The 21,249-nt window shown below is 43.0% G+C and overlaps 1 protein-coding gene across 1 annotated transcript in view; it reads right to left on the bottom strand.

Moving 5' to 3' along the window:
* Positions 1-21,249, bottom strand: part of mei1 (meiotic double-stranded break formation protein 1) — a gene marked incomplete at both ends in the record, with an annotated part of 379,667 nt that overhangs the window by 100,534 nt on the left and 257,884 nt on the right. The window contains one exon of the mRNA XM_084329092.1: positions 3,288-3,398. Coding sequence (XP_084185218.1) covers positions 3,288-3,398 — 111 coding nt within the window. The remainder of the gene's footprint in view (positions 1-3,287; positions 3,399-21,249) is intronic.

Below are 21,249 nucleotides of genomic sequence, written 5' to 3'. Positions count from 1 at the left end.
AGTAATTCAGTCAGGTAAACATCTGCTCTGGAATTACGGGAGGAAGTTGGGGTCAAATGTGGTAATATGAATAATTAGCATAAAAAATAATAAATAATTACATGTTAAGGTTTCCAGATTAATCGCGAGTGTTAACGTTGACTGCCCTAATATACAGATATATATATACACATAAAGGAGAAAACCGTCTGCATGCATAAGGCACTGTGCCTGGCTTAAGAAGTGATGCAGGGCTTGGTCTATATTAGTTACGGGGAGCTGGGATAGTCTGCAGCTGAAGAGCCACGCACAGTTCACATGGGAAAACGATGATACCACTCAATTAATTAGGCACATAGATTAGACATATCATCATGATCAACATAAATGTATTAACAAGATTAATTAATTAAATACAATTAGAGAGATGGATACGCTAGGAGTGTGCTTCCATGGCCACCTAAAAAACACTGCCTGAGACTAGAGGAGGGGGTCAAAGCCTCTTGTACTCAAGGGTGGGGGCTGATGGGGCTTATGGGGCAGGGTAATAATCAGGGAAAGTTATGTAGGAATGAATTCCTCAACACTACTGAAGGAAACCATCCCAGGTATCGTTGGTGATATGTCTGCACTATGTGTTTGTGCAAATGATTTCAGTAGCAGCAGCTGTACTGTATTACTGATGCTTCCCCATTTAGCCTAAGCATTTCAAATATATTTGATGTGGTTATCATATTCATAAGGCATACTACTGTCAATGGTTCCTACTGACAACAATGTTTTTGCAGAGCATGTTAGGCCTGGCATCTATTTTAGGACTAGTCTTTTTTTTGACGTCAATGAAATTGATCGTAATGCACATCCGTAGCGAGAGTGTGCATGTGTGTGAAAGAGTGTATTGTGTGTGTGTGCGTGTGTGTGTGTGTGCGTGCGTGTGTGTGTGTGTGTGTGTGTGAGTGAGATAGTGTATTTGTGTTCATGTGTATGTGTGTGTGTGCGTTCTTCTGACTGCGTTGTGAGGTCACACATGCATCCGGCCACTAATGGCCTCACGCTCTACATACCTTTCTGAATCGCTACACATTGAACATACATATTGATGCTGCACATTTTCTGTGATAAATAAATGTGATTGACTTTTTTTATTCAGTTCTTTTATATACTTTTATTCAATCATTGTGTTCCCTTTTTGAAAACATGAACTATAGTAAAACCTATATTTGTTTTCATACATACTATCGAGATTTACCACAGAAATACTGTAGTGATTAATAGTGTCCCTGTGTTGTTGTTCTTTCATTCACACTATAGGTTTACCATATAAATACTGTAGTGATTAATAGTGTTCCTGTGTTGTTGATCTTTCATTCACACTATAGGTTTACCATATAAATACTGTAGTGATTAATAGTGTCCAATGTATTACCTACTCTACCACTGCACAGAAATGAGGCATTTTAATTATAAATGGTTACAGGCAGCCATGTTGGAAAAAAGAGAACTACACAAACATTCTGTGCAAAGCCACTATTCTTCAGCCGTGATGCCTGATAAGCGCTGTGTATTTTTAGATTAATCTCATCAACACAATGTGAGTCATTCCTGAATTCCTTCTGTTTGTTTTATGTGCTGTGAATACAGTTAAATAGGGAGTATATTAGTAATTTGAGTGTGTGTGTGTGTGTGTGTGTGTGTGTGTGTGTGTGTGTGTGTGTGTGTGTGTGTGCGCGTGCAAGTGTGTGTGTGGTTAAAGGGGAATGCCACCTGTAACTGAGGGGTACAATTCCCTGACTGTATTGAGAGTATGGTATCATTAAACCACTACTTAGTTATGTACTTTAATTACTGGCCATACAGTACACGGTATATCTGGTGAACACCCACACAAGAATACGGCTTGACAAAGAAAGTTCTAGTTAGAGGTATTTATTATTAGAGCAGCAACGGTAGGTTACAGATTGAGAATTATGATTGCGCTTGTAAGGCGAAGAACACTTAAGTAAGTCAAGAGCGTAAGTCCATGAGCATAGTAAGATGGGTATAACTGACGCCACCTGTAGCATAAGAATTACATAAGGCACACTCGTAGTCAGCTGGAGACACTAAGGGGTTCCCTCCGGTTGTAAGCCAGCAGGGTAGAGGAATGTTCGGGAGCAAAGTCTGGATCAACGCGGAATAACGAGGCTCCAGATACAGGAGCCAGTGCAATAATCCCTTGGTCCGTAGACAAAGCAACAGCTATACTCCAGTATGCACGACAGCATGGATGAAAGCTAGCCAGCCTCTGTGGTCCTAGAGGCGGGCTCGATGGTGCTCCTCACAGGGTAGATCGCACACAGCAGTGGGGTAGACGGTTCTCTGCTCCAGCAGCCACAGTACCAAAGCAATATAATCCAGCCGGAAAAGGCTCTGCATTCGCCGGTGTAGGTTCTCCGGTGTACATATCCAACGGTTCTCGTCTAGGACTCCTCGGGTGGTGGCGCGAGTTTAGGCCGCCCAGCCTGGATAAGTGCACTAGCTAGGGGTACGACGAACCGGTGGTAATGCTGGTCACTGTAGAACGGTAGCCGCACGATACACTATAAATAATAGACTATTACTTCACAATAGAATAAGTCGAACTCGACGATACAGCATTAAACTCTGACACTTTAGCTATCTATTCGCACACGGTTCTCAAGGCTCTATTCAGGGGCAAAGAGGCCCACTTCACGGCACGTTGTATCGTGGTGAAGGCTTCAACGTTTAGGTACTCAACTACTACTGTATCCACCTGCGACATATTTATACGTAAGGTGAATAATCTAGTGCCAACCTCAGTTCTGTCTCGTATTACTGCGCAAACCTGGACATGTTGAGACATGCCTTGGCGGTGGCTTTGAACTTGCCATTGGGGGTATGGCCGTTGGCGCCTAGGGGTCGCTGTCCAATAGGAGAACGAATATTATGGTCTGGCCTGTACCTAGGTAAAGGGATATTCCGTGTATATATACAAAGAATATACAAGGGATATCAGACGATATACAAATATTATACAAAGTATCTCAAGTAATAAATATATATATTCGGTTTAATCTGACCCTTTGTAACACCACCCATTTTAAGAATTCACATATTGGAAAAGCAAATACGAATATGTGTAAATAAAACAAAACAATGAAGGAGATATAGAGGGCTAGAGAGAGAGGGAAGGAGAAAGAGAGGGGGATAGAGACAAACAGATAGAGACAGACAGACAGACAGACAGACAGACAGACAGACAGACAGACAGACAGACAGACAGACAGACAGACAGTGTGCAGTCTAACCTCTATCAGAGCAGTGTTTAGGAGCGAGTCTCAGGCAGCAGTACAGGTAGCTGAGGGAAGACAGCAGATCCTCTGTGTTGGTGGACTTCAGCCTTCCTGCTACATTACTCACTGATAGACACACACACGCACCACACGCACGCATATACACACACACACACACACACACACACACACACACACACACACACACACACACACACACAAAGAGGCACAGGACATAAACATCGTAAATACAGTGACATTTTCTGAGACCTTAGGCTTTTAGTACATACATACTGCACATATATCAATTGACAATCAGTATTCAAGTTGATCCCTGCGGGCACTGCACTGAAGCTGCCCACTGCTCAGTTGTTAGGGTAAGTAAGTAGTTAGGATGGGTTACATGCAGAGAACACATTTCCCCAAGGGGATACTATAGTATAACTAATATAATAACACTATACAACAGGGGTCAGCGACCATAGGCACGAGTGCCACCATTGGCACACGGTATCTAAACCAATGGCACACTAGCAAGTGTGTAAGAGAGGAACCTTTTTGGAAATGTTGAAGTGTCCTCTCATCCCCATGCCGAGTTACCTCTTTCATAGCCATTGGCAGTTGCACAGCCTGTTATTTATGGTAGTTTGACTGATATACCAGAGATATTTCAGGGTCAGAGCCAAGCAGAAGGGTCAGTCTGTTGTTGTTTGTGTTAAACGGCATTTTGAGACTGTGACGTAGGTAGGTTGATCCTCCTCTTTATTGTGTTTGTATTTGTATATGGTGTAATGTCACTGGGTAATAATCCCCTTTTCTGTTTCCCCTTCTCAGGTGCCGCCTGCCCTTTCCTGTAGAGTGTGCTGATTACCCGATGATGACGGCAGCTGAGGGCAATCACTCATTAAGGGGCGGGTGGATAAAACCTGAGATCCTTCACACACTCATGGCCCTTTTTGCCATTACCACTATTGTGTGGACTGGATGTTGTGTTGGCCATTACCACTATTGTGTGGACTGGATGTTGTGTTGGCCATTACCACTATTGTGTGGACTGGATGTTGTGTTGGCCATTACCACTATTGTGTGGACTGGATGTTGTGTTGGCCATTACCACTATTGTGTGGACTGGATGTTGTGTTGGCCATTACCACTATTGTGTGGACTGGATGTTGTGTTGGCCATTGCCACTATTGTGTGGACTGGATGTTGTGTTGGCCATTGCCACTATTGTGTGGACTGGATGTTGTGTTGGCCATTACCACTATTGTGTGGACTGGATGTTGTGTTGGCCTCCTTGAACGGGTTGGAGGTTCAGGTACATTTATATTATTTATAGACCTTTGTATGTGACAGAGACCAAACATGAGAAAACTTTAACCTCTTAAGCCCGGAGCCCTATTTTCAGAAAATCCGCCTAAAATACATACTTAAGTAAATGGAATAATGCTCCACTTCTACAAGGTCCATTTGCATATTCCTGGGCCCTCATTTAGCAACAATTCTTAGAAAGTGTTCTATTTTCGTACGTAAGCACAGAATTTAGAATGTGTGTACGCACAGAAATATTGGGATTTATCAACCGTGCGCACACGGGTCCTACGCACACTCCGTGTTGATAAATACCTCTTTGTTCTACCATCAATGCTCGTGCATGATTATCCATATATGGTAATGAAACACCCCCCATGGGATGTGAAATAATGGACTGACCCGAGCGAACTCTGAGAAACTCCACGAGCGAGATTGTTCACTGAGGCGCTGTCAACCAAGAAGACACAACCCGTGTTATGGGAGAAATAAAAGGCTGGCGGACTTGTACACGGTGATGTCAGATATCAACGGCTCCCTAAGACCATTGCTGCAATTCTGCCTGGACAGCTCAAAATACTAATAAAGACCGTTTGTTAACCACTGTTTGGCGTTGGTGTGTCATTCTAACCATGCTGGAATATGAATGCCTTTATTTGTTTAGTTCGATTGGCTATCGGGTATAATATGATTTGTAGAGGCATCTATTTTGTTGTCGGTATTAGGTAGCCTATATGAATTACATATAATAGCAGCCATAGCCTACATTATGCAACAGTAACTTGCGCATATATAATAGCACATGGCACAGCCCTGCGAACCCTGCACAGTAAACTAACTTGATCATTAATCTAGCTGTTGTATCTTTACGCTTATGAAAACATTAAATAATATGTATAGGCTATAGGCCGTCGCTTTGCATTAATAGCCTATATTCTCAAATGGCATTTAATGGCTATCCGACTCCTCGCTATCCTCGCGGACGGACCAGTATATCTTATATCATATTCATATTCATATCATAGTTTACTCTATCAGCCTACCCAGCATGTAATACGTTCTTTGTTAGAACTCAACTCGTTATTATTTTGCGCATAGATTGCAGAAATACGGGAACGTTTTGATTTATATTAAAAGGCTTTGACATTGTAAAACTAAATACGTGGAATTCTGTAAGCAGAATACAAGTCATATCACCCACACGATATATGCTCTGTATCCAGAGCATGTATGCTTTTCATTCATTTAAGACACATTTATTGCAAGGGTTTTGTATACACATACACTCAACAAATAACCTCTGTTCTCGTTGCAATGCGTTTTTTATTCTTTCTTATACAGTAGGAAGGGGGAAGAACAATAATTGGGTGTTCATAATGACTTGTATTCTGCTTACAGCTTCGAAATTCCACTTATTACGTTTAACAATGGCAAAGCCTTTAAAATATAATCAAAACGTTCCCGTATTTCTGCAATCTATGCGCAAGGTAATAACGAGTTGAGTTACGTGGAGCGCAGTCAGTGCACCCCGTATATTCCGATAACGCTATATATAAACCATGCTGCATTCATTCAGAAGGAAAGACCTATTATTCCAAATGCTATTTATAGGGTTTTGACCATAATTACACTACTGTTGCTATTTTACAATTAACTATAATGAATTACGGGGGTCATACAGAACACGTCAGTCAAACTAATGAACGAAAGCTTATTTCCGCGTTGAAACTAATGCATGAAACTGATGAGAGCATATGCCGTCCGTCTGCAGTATAATATTCTACCGCCGGGCGCCAGGTACGCATGCCCTGAGCTGTGCGTAAATATACGCACAAAGTCAAGCACAAGTTCAAATTGATAAGTCACACACTAACCAACAAACACAGAACCGGGCGGACACTAAAGCAAATAACGAGAGCAATGACTTCCTTTCTGGGGGGTTTCAAAATAAAAGAGCGACGTCTATAGCAGCGGAATACGTTTATTTTGTACATTATCTAGCATTAACACGAACCTAAACTAACTTTAGGTTAGTTGTAACGTTAGTTTAGGTTCGTGTTAACGTTAGATAATGTACAAAATAAACGTATTCCGCTGCTATAGACGTCGCTCTTTTATTTTGAAACCCCCCAGAAAGGAAGTCATTGCTCTCGTTATTTGCTTTAGTGTCCACCCGGTTCTGTGTTTGTTGGTTAGCTCCGTTAGCTAGCAGCCTATCAAGACCAGCCATTGGAATACTGTTTTCTAAATTGGTGAGGCTTTTAATCGTCAAGGTAAGAGGATTTTAAGTCATGGTATCCATAAACTTCAATCGGTTCGGATCCTTTGAATGAATGAGAATGTCAACAAACACGGCTTCACGTTGAAATCACTGACTGCGCCCAGAGAGGAGTGGTTAGGCAAAAAATTGTTCCGAGTATATTTGCTTAGAAAACGTAATTGTCGAATTCAATTATTTTTAATTTCTCCACGTGGTAAATACACAGGTCACAACATGTTTACAGGAACGTTTTGGAGTTGTATTTGGAGTGTATTTCGTGACTGTAGGGCACTGTAGGGAACGTCAGGGTACAAATCTGACCCACTTCCAGTGATGAAGCTAAGCTACGCTAACGGAGCGGCTGTTCCCTAAGCCTAATGCATGCACAGAGACAAAAAAGGTATGTATCTTCTTGTCTAACTCCAGGGAAGATGTTAAATAAGCTAATTTCCCAAAATGTTGGAGTTTTCATGTGTGATGAAACAAAGGAGAATATGAATTATGATTTTTCTTTGCATCTTTGACAGTGAATAACACCATGCTAAAAACTGCCACTGGTCTCGTTCAGTACCTTCTTGAAATCATGTGTACAAAAGATCTAAGGAAATGAATAAAGGGAAGATCATTAAACAGAAGGTTTTGTAGATACAGTACTGAATTCTCCCATCCGGATCAATGCAATTTGAAATATTATTATAGAATATAGAATAGCAGGCTTATAAATTACCTTATTATAGCCAATTCACAGGGACGTGCACAGGACTTTAGAGGGGCAGGTGCTCAAAGGCTGAAAAGGGCACTATACCATAGGCGGTTAGGTGGCCGAGCGGAGATTGCGTTCGTCACCAGCCCCGGAGCTGTGAGCTGGATTCGCCTGTTCGAATCCAGCTCACAGCTCCGGGGTTGTCACCAGCTTGGCTGGCCGTCTGCACTAATACAATTGGCTGTATTAGAGGGTGGGAGAAGCTGGCGGGATGGGTCCGGGTCGTTGTAAACAGCGACTCCTACAGTTCGGTCGGGGCGCCTGCTAAGCGCGGATAGGACTCGAGGGGGATAGTGTGGTCCTCCCACATGCTACGCCCTCTCGATGAGAATCCGCGCTGCCAGGTGAAAAGAAGCGGTGATTGGCTGGACGTGTGTCGGAGGAAGCACGTGGTAGCCTCCACTCTCCCAGATGATCTGACTGTGGGGGGTAAGTGCGCAGCGACCAGGAAGGGACTGGGAATTGGCATACGACTAACATTGGGATGGGAGAAAATCGGAGGAAAATGGAGGGGGAAAAAGACCAATAAAAAAAAAAAAAAGAAAAGGGCACTATACCTGTGTGTACTTTAACCGAGCGCGCAAAGCGTGCAAGCCTGATTTTTAAGGGCCCTTTTCGGGCGGGGCCCCCCTTTTTATGCTGTTTGGGGGGTTTTGGTGATCAAATATTGAATATTGAACTATAATAATCAGTGCAGGAGCTCACTTATCCTTGAAAGACACTTTTATCACTGACTTAAAAGGCCCATACATCTCCATAAATGTTCAGGGGGGAGGGAATAAGTGCTTACCCTACAGACCCCAAGAAGTGCTGTATTCTGTATTGTTTAATATAAATGCATTTTTATTCCAGATTTGTATTTGAGATTCCCAAATCCCATCGGACTTGACTTCTTCGTGTACCTCAATGAGTGTAATACCAGCATTCAACTGTATGCGCCACAGCGGTTTCTATCATCATCATCACCACCCACGCTATGCATAAAATATATAGGTCCGCGGAGAGGCACGCTGAGGAGGCTGTGCAAATTGCAATGGAATATGGGGCATCTCTCTCTCTTTACCTAATATTTTGATTATATCCTGACATTTTTCAGTTGGAAGGGCAGTCTATATGCGTAACGGTAAAAAAAAGAAAAAGGGCACTTTTTATGAGGCTCAAAAGGGCAGGTGCTCAAGCACCCCTTGGGCTCTATGTGTGCACGTGCCTGCCAATTCACACATGGATTATGTCCATTCACACACAACCCATTCATTATGGATTGTGCCAAATCTTATATTTCAAATGCCCGAGTTCAATTTGGATTTAGTATCACCAGGCGTGCATAAGAACAGATAATGAAATCTACTGTATGTACAGTAGCTTTTTTATTTTTGCCTGAATGCTACCATTTTGAAACTAATTTCAAATCTGATTGTTGCTGCATGCTAGAAATAGGGGAGACAAACTAACTGCGTGCCCATATATGCCAAAATTCATATAGAAGTAATTTGCTTGAACCCCCATAGAGGACTTTGGGAAGTGTCTTTCGGAAAAATTCCAACGCTCATCGAAAGCTCTTGGTGTCTTCTTCAAAATGGCGTAAGAAAAACTACAATTCCTGACGTAAAATCTTTCCAAATTGGTCGACTTTCGCGACCAAAACAATTGAAAAAACGAAAACGAAAATCTATCTAATAACACTTTAACCTATTGGTAAACTATCGTATTGATGATAATATATATTATAACTGCTGTTGTGACATGGTTATGATGTTTATACTTATACTTGAATGTTTGAAAAATAAAACAATACTTTTGTCAGACAGTCTAGACAGATTGATTTATGACGTGATGTCATTTGCGGTCTGCCGATGGACCGCACGGGTGGAAGAGGTTAAAGCAGGGGTGGGCAATTATTTTTCCCAGGGGGCCGAATGAGCAACTGAAAATATGTTGGGGGGCCGGGCCAAAATTCCAAACTCAATTATGCATAATATACATTTTATTTCTATATAAAAAGCAGTAAATGGCATTGTTTTGACCCCTGGTAAGAGTGTGTGTTATTATTTGGCAATTAAAAGGTGAGGTTAGCTTTCAAAAATATCATTTATTCAAATAGAATTTATTTCCAAAATGATAAACAAAATGTGAAACATTAATAACAAAGGGCATTTTGAGTTTCCTATACTATTGAAACAAGGATTTTCTTAGCTTTCTAAAGACATCACATCATCTTATAGCAAAAATAAACAAGACATGTCACTGAACTGTGTAAAGAAAAGTGTCCCAGTTTTGTAGCCTTTTTTACTTTACCTATATTAAACATTTAATGTTTTCAGAACTGTGCAAAAAAAAGAAAAAAATATATCAAGTGTCCCATTTCACTTGTTATATTTCCACATTTTAGTGTTCTTCAGTTCTTTTTTTTTTTTCATTCAGTGTGAGAAATCCAGTCTCTGTTGAGCTTTAACAAGTCCATCAAAGTCAGGTTGCATGTCTGAGGTGGAGATGTGAAGCACAGCTGCCAGATGTTCATCAGTGAGAGAGGATCTGTACCATGACTTGGTAAACGTCATGATGACTGAGAATGTCTGTTCACATATGTAGGTGGATCCAAAGAGAACCAACATCTTCTGAGCATGTCTCCTAAGCGTATATTGTGCGTGTTGACATGAAAAGAAAAACGTAAAAAAAATATATATATATTAAAAAAGAATCTTTTTTATTTAAATTTTTTTTTTTATTATCATGTAATCTTTCGCGGGCCGGTCAGAATCGGGCCGGTCAGAAGCGGGCCGTACAATGCCCAGGTCTGGGTTAAAGGATGAGGCAGACATGGCTGAATGTGTCCAGCTATGGCAAGCAAGCATCTCATAAAGACGGCAGCATTCTTGTATAGCGCTCTTATATAATTACGGAGGAAAATGGTTATTAAAACTATTGCTATTACAAGTTGCCTGTAGGGATGGAATATAATTACATATCTGTTGGAGATTTATATTTTGATGTGGTGTCATAATCTAACTTAATGTTAACCTTAACCCTCCAGTAAACCTTTAAGAAAATCACACCTTTAGCCCTTTGCCGAAAACTGCGATCTCAGTAAAACATATCCTTTTCATGTATTGTTCTATTTCTTTTTCATGAATATCATTAACTTCAGTCCTCACCATACATATAGAATATGTATTCATTTTCAGGATTTTAACCATTTTTACTCAAGACAAAAAAATAAAAGGGTTAGGGTTACCCTAACAAAAGGTTATCCTATAACCTAGTTATATGAATACTGGCTGAGCGTCTCGCTCTTTGCCATTATGAGATATCTCTTATCTCCTAGCACCTACTGTGCTCACGAACAAACAATTGCACTCACATGCACGTGACCAGGCCACGCCCCCGCGTCCTGCTATAAGACGCCGGACATGGTCACACTCTACCTTCCTCAGAAAAAGTTTCCAACATTGAAAACCCAACCAAGGGACCTCAGGGCGCTAAGAGCGAGACGCTCAGCCAGTATACATATAACTAGGTTATAGGATAACCTTTCGTTATATATCATACTGGCCATCGCGTCTCGCTCTTTGCCATTATGAGATATGGTACAGAGCAGACGCGTGGCCCGACAAGTGTACCCCCTGAGGGCCCGTAAGCCCCAACCAGGGAGGAGGGGAGTTCCGTCCACCCGCCCGTCCTAACGAAGGGGGGGAGGCAGTCAACTCCACCAAAGTGCGAAAAAGGGGGAACCAGAGACCCCTGAAAAACGCACAGCACAGGCGGGACCACGTGTGACACATCACCCCGTGGCACACACCTACACACCCCTGCTAGCCCACCAAATGGTGGGACGCAGGAGAGGTCCCAGACCTCAGAACCGCTTGGGAGACAGAACCCCCAGTCATGTCCATGAGGTAAAACTTAACGAAGGGACCCGGGGAGGACCAGGAGGCACAGATGTCCTCCACCGAGGCCCCCCCTAACAGGGCAGCAGCCCGAGGGGGGACCTTTGATTTTAAATCTTTATTTCGAACATGTAAATGAATACAAACAAAATAAATAACTAAACAAAATCAAAACATAACTCAAACAAAATAATAACTAAACAAAAGCAAAACATAACTCAATTTACATGTTCGAAAAGGAGTAGGAAGAAGTATACACTTATTTAATCCTACCCCTTTTCCACTACTCAAATGAGTGTACCAATTTAAAACATAAAAAAAAATATATATATATATGCAAAACAAAAAACAAAACTATATATGTAAAACATGAAAGAAATCAAATAAAAATGTAAACACCCGTGAATATCAAATCCCTTCCTCATCCCTGTACCTCGTGAACATAATTTCCTTATACATCAGTTTGAATTGTCTCATGTTTGGACATTGCTTTAGCACCACATTTAGACTGTTCCACAGTTTCACTCCACATATTGAGATGCAGTGTCTTCTCATGGTAGTGCGTACATTTAGAACTTTTAAATTGAGTTCTCCCCTCAGATTATAACCCCCCTCCCTATCAAAGAACAGTTATTGAATGTTTCCTGGAAGTACATGACCTTTTGCTTTATACATTAATTGTGCCGTTTTAAATTCCACAAGATCATTTAACTTGAATGTTTTTTACTTTAAAAATAATATGTTTGTGTGATCACGATAACCTGTAATGTGAAATATCCTTATGGCCCTTTTTTGGAGTAGAAAAAGTGGTTGTAGTGTAGAATTCTAAGTGTTTCCCCAGACTTCAGCACAGTAATTTAAATATGGTAAAACTAGTGAACAGTAGAGAATGTAGAGTGATTTTCTATCCAGAATGTGCTTTACTTTACTCATGACTGAAATGCTTCTTGACAGTTTAGATTGGACATGTTTTATGTGAGGTTTCCAACAGATTTTATGGTCTATTATTACACCTAGGAATTTATTTTCATAAACTCTTTCAATAATCACATCATTTATTTTTACTTGTACTTGAGTATTTAATCTACAGTTTCCAAATAACATAATTTTAGTTTTGCTCAAGTTCAATGATAATTTGTTTCTATCAAACCATTTTTTTTATTTCTTCATTTCAGATGTGATGACCTCTAAAAGCTGCTGGATATTCTCACCAGAAAAAAAAAGATTAGTGTCATCCGCAAATAAAATACATTTAAATATATTGGGGACTACAGCCCCCTCAGCATCGACGGGGTACCGGTTGAGAGAGTGAACAGTTTCAAGTACCTCGGAGCCCACATATCCGAGGACTTGACATGGACCACACACATTGACAGTGTTGTGAAGAAGGCACGACAACGCCTCTACTTCCTCAGGCGCCTAAGGAAGTTCCAAGTCAGTCAGAAGATCCTTAGGAACTTCTACTCATGTACAATAGAGAGCATCCTGACCGGCAACATCACCTCCTGGTTTGGGAATAGCACTGCACAAGACCGTAGCAGACTACAAAGAGTGACACGTTCAGCCGAACGCACAATTGGAGGGGGGCTTCCCACCCTCCAGAACATTTACAACAAGCGGTGCAAGGGGAAGGCTAAGAGAATTATTAAGGACTCGAGCCACCCGAACAACTGCCTCTTTGAACTGCTGCGGTCAGGCAAGCGATACCGGAGTCTTAAGGCGAGCACAGAAAGATTCAGAAGAAGCTTCTATCCCCAGGCCATCAGGCTGCTAAACGAACAATAAACACTATGCAACAACCATCAAATGCACACAGCACACACACCCACACGCACACACTCACTCAAACAAACAACACACTGCAGCACCCACTCTCCACACTTTAGATCACACAAACACACTTTACACTTTATATTTATTGATAAAGGATTTGCACTACAACTCGTACACCTACTGTGAATTGTACCTAAATTGCACCTCGTCCCATTTCTGCCTTGCACTATATAGTATTGTATATTAGTACACTGCACAGTATTGTATATTGTATGGTAACTACGTCTATTCTGCATCGAACATTGTACATATGTCTAAACTGAACACTGTGACCTCATTTTTTTACTTCTAATTTTACTATGTTATTTTATTTCATACTTATCTTGTCTTGCACAGTCTCTGGAGCGTAACAGTAAGAAGCATTTTGTATAAAAGTATTCTGTACTTCTGTATGACAAATATTAAAGAAACTTGAAACTTGAAACTATATATCGTTAATATACAAGATGAACCATTTTGGACCCAACACTGACCTCTGGGGGACACCACAAGCAATGTCCAAACATTCAGATTTATAATCTCTCATTGTTACAAATTGTTGTCTTTTATTTAGATAGCTTCTCACCCAGTCCAATACTACCCCCCTGATCCCATATCTTTCCAATTTCCTGATTAATATATCATGATTAATAGTATCAAATGCTTTTTTTAGATCAATGAATACTCCAGCTACATGTTTTTTTTTATCTATGGAATTTGTGATTTTTTCAATGAGTTCTATTAATGCTAGTGATGTTGACCGGTGTGTTCTGAATCCATACTGGCTATCGGTGAGTAAATTATGTTTATCAATGAATTTATCTAATCTGTTGTTGAAGAGTTTTTCTAATATTTTTGAAAACTGAGGAAGTAGAGAAACAGGCCTATAATTTGTGAAGTGGTGTTTATCTCCAGTCTTGAACAGAGGTATGACTTTAGCTAATTTCATTTTATTCGAAAATCGACCAGTTTTGAATGATAAATTGCAGATGTGCGTGAGTGGTTTTGAAATCCCACTAATGAATTTGTTTTACTATTTTCATAGTAAAAACCAACGTGCAGCCAATGTGCAGCAAAAGGCAACGCCCCCGCACAACCAATGTGACAGGTGCTGCATGGACAGCGCCTCACCCGCGCAAGGGCCACCGTAACAAACAAACAGTTGAACAGAAGCCCTGAGAGCCCGAGTCCTGAGGTAAACCCCCAGTGCACGGACAGGACACGACAGGTGAAGGCCCGCCTTCAACTCACTAGCGTGAGGAGGCGGACGAACGCCTGAACCACAATATCCCTGGAGCGAAAGAGCTCCAGATATTCTTTGGCACGAAGACTGGATTAGGCCTCAGAGTCGCACCGCTATCGGCCGAATAGACAGGCACTCAGGCCGCACCGAGAGAGCACACAGCTCACCCACGCGTTTAGCGGAGGTGATGGCCAAAAAGAATGCGGTCTTCAAAGACAGCAGATCCAATGACGCCTGCTCAAGAGGCTCAAATGGGGCCTCCGACAACCGGCCCAGGACCAGTTGGAGGTCCCACTCGGAGACAGAGAACGTTCCACAGGCTTGAGACGCCAAGCGCCAAGCAGGAATGTTCCATAGACCTTGAGCTTAGAAAAAGCCCAAGTACTCCACCCGTTGACTGGGAAGAGGAGAACTCTACTTCCAGTCTACAGCAAAACCCAGGCTGGTGAGACACCACCTGCCACGCATCGCGTCCTCCTTTGGGACCACGACGATGGCTTGCTTCGTCAACAGAGATTGGATCTCGTCGGCCAGAGCTGTCACTGCTGTTGACCCTGACAATAGGGTCTGTACCAAACCTGAAAACGGAGGGTGGGGTTGTGCAAAAAGTCCCTGCCTCAGCGTTCTCTCCATCCACCTCGACATATGGCACTGCTGTAGCCATATGTGATGATAATCTCAAGCGCACCCGCCGCCACTTGGCGCTGGTCCGCCAGGAACCATAGATAGGCGGCCCGGTCCCACCCGCTGTGCATTGCCAACCCTGGACTCGCCAACCGTGCGAGCAGGGCGTCTCGTGGAGCTGGGATATCGCACCCTGACACTACCAATGAGGCAATCGCACCCAAGGGGGGACCCCGACAGAAAGGGCCGGTTTGATACGGGGGAAGCTGACATCACACTGGGTGACAAAAGCTCCCCCACTGAACACCTCCCCGGGCATGGATTGCTGAGGAACTGTTCTACAGCTGGACATGCAAGGCGTGAGGTCCCCACACTGCCCGATAGGGTGGGTTCCTACACACCGTAGCCCTGCAGTGATATTACTACCACCCAAATCACGTGCGCCTGTCTTCCGGCCGTGGGAGGCACTAACGTGATACCCGGCCTGGCGAGGGCGGGGCTAGGGGAACTCGCGCTGCGACCCCCTGGGCCTCGTGTGGCGTGGGAGCCGCTTGACAGCACAGCATTCTCACGGACAGACCCAGGGCTAGCCAGCAACTGGGTGTCGGCCCCTGTCCCCATGAGAAGCGAAACGTGGGGCCGCTCGTGCTTCACTGAAGGCACGCGGCCCGCAGCCAAAGGGAACAAATCAGAGCCCGTATCCCGCTGGTGTTGGGGGGGGGAGTGACCGGAGAGCGAGCTAGACACAGCTAGACGGCAACGGTTTTTTAGGGCGTGCTCATCTAATGTAGCCGATCCCTCGGCCGCCAAGGCTGTCGGCCTTGTGATCACCTGTTGTCTTTGTGTCCAGGGTACCTCAGGCGGGGGAAACATGGCCGCTGGTTGGAGGCCGCGCCCTCACCTCTGGCTGCGCGGTGTGGGGCCTAGGTCAAATACCGCCCGCGCTCCTGCGGAAAGACCAAAGTCCCTCTGCGGAGAGGGGAGCCCTGAGGAGGTAAAAACCTTCTCTCCTCCTCAAGGGGAGACTGATCCAACCAAAGATGTCTGTAAACAAGCGTTGACAGCATCCTAGCCCTCCCTGCGGTTATAGCTTGTGGCTAGGTCAAAAGCTAATAACCTCAAAACCTTGCGCGATGTTTCGACGTCGGCTGGCCCTAAGGCCCCACCACCCGACACTATTTTTGACAGAAAAATCAGCAATTCGAACAATGTTGCTAGTCGCTGCTAATTCTATACCGCGGCGGTATAGGCTTTAACAGCCCACCAGCTACCTGCCGGGCCGACTCGCCTCATGGCGTCGGCCGGGCGGGACACCGTTCCACCATGTCAGAGGCAAAGGACTGATGCCACCTGCTTCACAAGCACGGAGCTCCAGTGGTGGCTGCAGACAAAATGTGAAGCACTGCCCATGAAGGGGTAAATGAATAAATGAACGAAAACTCCACTAACACACTGCAGAATGGGCTATCCCATACACACAATTGTTAAGGGGATGCAGACCAGAGAAAACACCAGTCCCGCACACAATTCATAGATTCACAAAAAGCACACAAGCCCCCAAAATGGTAAACAAGCCCCCGTTAAACCCCCAACATTAGACACCGATTGACCGTCAGCATGAATGGTTAAGAGGGAAGACCTTTTAGTAAAGACAGCCCTCGGCGGGGAACAAAGAACGGAGACCCAGCATTGTAGCATTAGCATTAGCCACGCGCACTAGGATAGTTGGGAAAACACCCAAAACAGAGTCATGACGACCATGTTTTCCCAAATATCCTGCCCCTCACGCCAATACATCACACGGCTGTCTCACGGGACAACCAGCTGTATTACTCATGCTAGTATCAATGCCTGACAACGCAGGCCTACCTGTGCGCGACGTAGCTCGACTGCTAACCGTCGCACGATGTCCCTCGATCCACTGTCACGAGATGAGGAACCCCAGGACAGGCCCGATGCGCTGTTAGATTGAGCCGAGAAGATTCCAGGGGCTGGTGAACCTCCGGCGAAAACCCAACATTGTGTAATTTCTCCCTGCGTTTCATAACAACTAGTTCACGGAGTGCACTGCAACTTCTGTGTTGGAAACAAAAAAAGAGGAAGGTAGAGTGTGACCATGGCGTGGCCTGGTCACGTGCATGTGAGTGCAATTGTTTGTTCGTGAGCACAGTAGGTGCTAGGAGATAAGAGATATCTCATAATGGCAAAGAGCGAGACGCGATGGCCAGTATGATATATAACCATATCTGTCAACCCTCCCATCTTTCCCGCGTCCTCCCGTTTAAATATTTTCCCGTAAATCTCTAGTTTTTTCCCTTCATACAAAAAGGCTACATTACCCGCTGTGAAGACAACATGCAGCAGCCTGGAGCCCCCGCCAGTAGGGAGAACGTGTTTTTGATACTGCATTCTGTTGAACACACACCTCAGAACCGTACCTAATGAAAATTGGCTCAATTGCAAGAAAAATAATAGACAGTTATGATATTACATTCTGCTCAGTATAATTTGTATGCAAAATATTGTGGTTCCCTTTAGTCTGTTGACACATTTCTATACTAAATGCTTTTGTAGTCCTGTGTCATACCTAAATGTCATATAAGTGAATTGTATATAAACAACTCACCAAAAGTGACTATTGCACAACTGATTTGACCAAAAAAATCGATATGACGATATGGCGATATGACGATATTATATAAATATCGGGTACAGTTCATTAACGATACACTTTTTAAACGTATCGTGGATATCGTGATGTTTTGCCCAAGAGGATTGTGTCGCGTCAATCTGGTTCACACGTTGAAACTTTTGAACAGCGCCGCCCCACACACACACTACACTACTGCATCAAAGTTACTACTTATGATAACAAAGGCATTCGTTTTGTGGCATTAACGTTATATAGTTACACGTTCAATAACATCAGCGTATTTACATAGCAACGTCCGAGGTCGACCTAGATATAGCAAGCATTAGTCGTTCATATCTCAGCCCGTGCTGACTCAGTTGTGCCCATTCTGCGGTCTGTTAATAAAGTTTTCAATCAGACAGATGTATGGAAAGGCTTTTATTATAACATCCGTTGCAGTAAAATCATTATGCCTCCAGTCGTTTAGTCATCCTGCGGAGCTAAAAGCTAAACGTCGGCCGCGGGGAGCTACCGCTACCATTGTTGTTGTCATTGAGCTCTCCAATGGCGGAAGTAAAAAATGAATACGCGCTTGCCGATTGGTGCTAAGAACAGCAGGGCGGGTGCAAGCGGTGTGACGTAATTGGCAGACTCGACTGTCAATCAAAATGATTCTGTTTGCCGTCTGAATGAATGAAAACGTTATTAACAGATTGCAGCATGGGTACAATACAGTACAGCTCAATACAACAACAGTGGACTGGAGGATGCAGACCAGAGAAAGATGTTCGTCTTGTTTACATCAGGGTCCCCCATTTTCAATTCATCATATTTCATATCTAAATCATATAATATCTCATTGCTAAATATATGCAATATATAATGTAATAATCCAATAATCTAAATCTAATATATAATATAAAAATGCTAAATGCATGGGTATTTTATTTTGTCTTTAATGTTAGCTTGCAAACTCAAATACTGTCTTGGTAAGCCTCATAATGAATTGTTTGGGGAAAAAAAGAAAAACATCGTGATGCGTATCGTGTATCGCCGAAAGGTCAGAAAATATCGTGATATCATATTTAGGCCATATCGCCCAGCCCTACCTTCACCCACCCCCCTCCCTCGCTGGCAAAGCTCCCTTATTTTAATATCCCAATGTTGACAGCTATGATCCTAACCCTAACCCTAACCCTAACTCTAACCCTAACCCTAGGGTGAAAGGTGTAATACATTTATGCAGTTAATAAAAAAAAAAAAAAAAAAAAAAACATGGATTATTGGAATGTGGGTCAAAGATGTGAGACTGAGCTACTTTCCTGACATATACATAAAATATAGCCAACGCTATCCACACACACGTCAATAAAAGGCTATTTGCCGAGAAATGCGGCATAGGGTGACTGGAGGGTTAATGTTGATATGGCACACTGATTAACCTCTTAAACCTTTCACTGCCGCACTACCAAAACAGTTAACCCTTTCACTGCGACAATTCACAAGTTAACCCTTTCACTGCCACACAACATCCGGTTAACCCTTTCACTGCCACACGACAGAAGGTTAACCCTTTACTATCACACAACCGACGGCGACCGTGGGAAATCTTGAGGACGATTTGCCCACCGGTGCGACGTGCAATTTTGCCGACCTCTAGCGGCTCGGGTCTGCATTTAAAAAAAATACAATATATATACAATTAAAGCCCTATTTGTTGCCTGTCGATTTCCCTTCCAGGCGTCAAAATCCATTCAGCGGTTCTTGAGTTTCATGCCGATATGTGAGGCTTTCCAATGATACCCCACGTGGGGATCTGCGAATCAGAGATCTAGGTGAGAAGTCACAAGCGAAAACAGGAAGAGAAAAACATTGCGCGCGCAAACAAGTAGACTAAGCTCGATCTGTCATTTTTAGAGACACGATCATAATGAGGCGTTTGTCATAATGAGTCTCCTGAACAATTTAAAACCGAGCATGAGTCGATCAGAGCTTCCGACGCGACAGTATGGTCACACACACACACACACACACACACACACACACACACACACACACACACACACACACACACACAAGGGAGAGTGAAAGTACTCAGCCCCTCCCCTACGATTCAACTGTAGTTCTTTAGAGAGCAAGAAAAATTATACAGCCGGACAAGTTAACAATAATTAACCCATTTACAAGTCGTATTACATTTAGCAAATAAGGAAACAGACAGAGAACATTTCAAAGCACTGGAAATAGCGAATATCAATTTTTTGTTACCTAATTCTGAATTGCGCAACATTTTCGGCATTCATGAAAAATCCTCTCTGCCTAGGTAAGGCCGTTTTCACACCTTTTCAAGCCTTTTGTTCTCCCGGTCACGGCAGCTCCGACCTCAGAGAGTTAGCATCGGGTACTGTATAACGTTACTGCAGTAAGCTCAATGTACACAGATAATAATATTTGACTGGAATTTCTCTCATTTATCCGAGACATTGAAATCCAGCAATTTTATTTTGCGGAAACCCGGATTGATGTGCATCAATCATTCCATCAACTAGATCTCTACTCTATATCTTACAGGTATGCAGAGTTATTATGTATTGTAATATTGACAGTATCAGGTCATCTGAGATAAATATTGTCTCAATTTACTGACATGGAGACCATGCTAGTGCTTTCGTCTCAACAGTGGCATTGTTGGCATTTACAAACACTAGATTTTTTTTAATGTAACCTATTCAATATCTATATGCCACAGAGCGTTAATAGCAGTCTATTTCATATTCATTGTTAAGATATATCTATATCTGCTCCGTCTCGCATGGTGAATTTCAACATAAAATATGAAAATATTTCAACACTGTCCATGCCACCTAGAGCGAAGCTGCGCAACCTAGAGTGAAGCTGCGCCACCTAGAGTGAAGCTGCGCCACCTAGAGCGAAGCTGTGGCACCTAGAGCGAAGCTGCGTCTCCGTTTGTGTCTTTCAATTGACTTGACTTGTATGCATGTGCGTTGCCTCTAAATTTCGTTTGACGTTGTATTTGAATGTACCATTAGGCTCTGTTCTGTATGTAATGTACCATTAGGCTCTGTTCTGTATGTACTGTACCATTAGGCTCTGTTCTGTATGTACCATTAGGCTCTGTTCTGTATGTACTGTACCATTAGGCTCTGTTCTGTATGTACTGTACCATTAGGCTCTGTTCTGTATGTACCATTAGGCTCTGTTCTGTATGTGCCATTAGACTCTGATTTGTATCTACACACCCACACGCATGCACGCAGACACACAAAGAAGATTATTATGAAATCATCTCATCATCTGTTCTTCTCCATACAAACTAGGGAGAGGAGAGCAACACATGCACACACACATCTGTCACACACACTGCACGGTGATTGATTGAATGAAAATTGTATTAACAGATTGCAGAATGGGTACAATACAGTACGGC

The sequence above is a fragment of the Notolepis coatsorum genome (genome assembly GCF_963971535.1).
Source record: "Notolepis coatsorum genome assembly, chromosome: 14".
NCBI classification, from domain to species: Eukaryota; Metazoa; Chordata; class Actinopteri; order Aulopiformes; family Paralepididae; genus Notolepis; species Notolepis coatsorum.
Note: the sequence above shows the minus strand (reverse complement) of the source record. Positions and strands in the feature narration are given on the sequence as shown.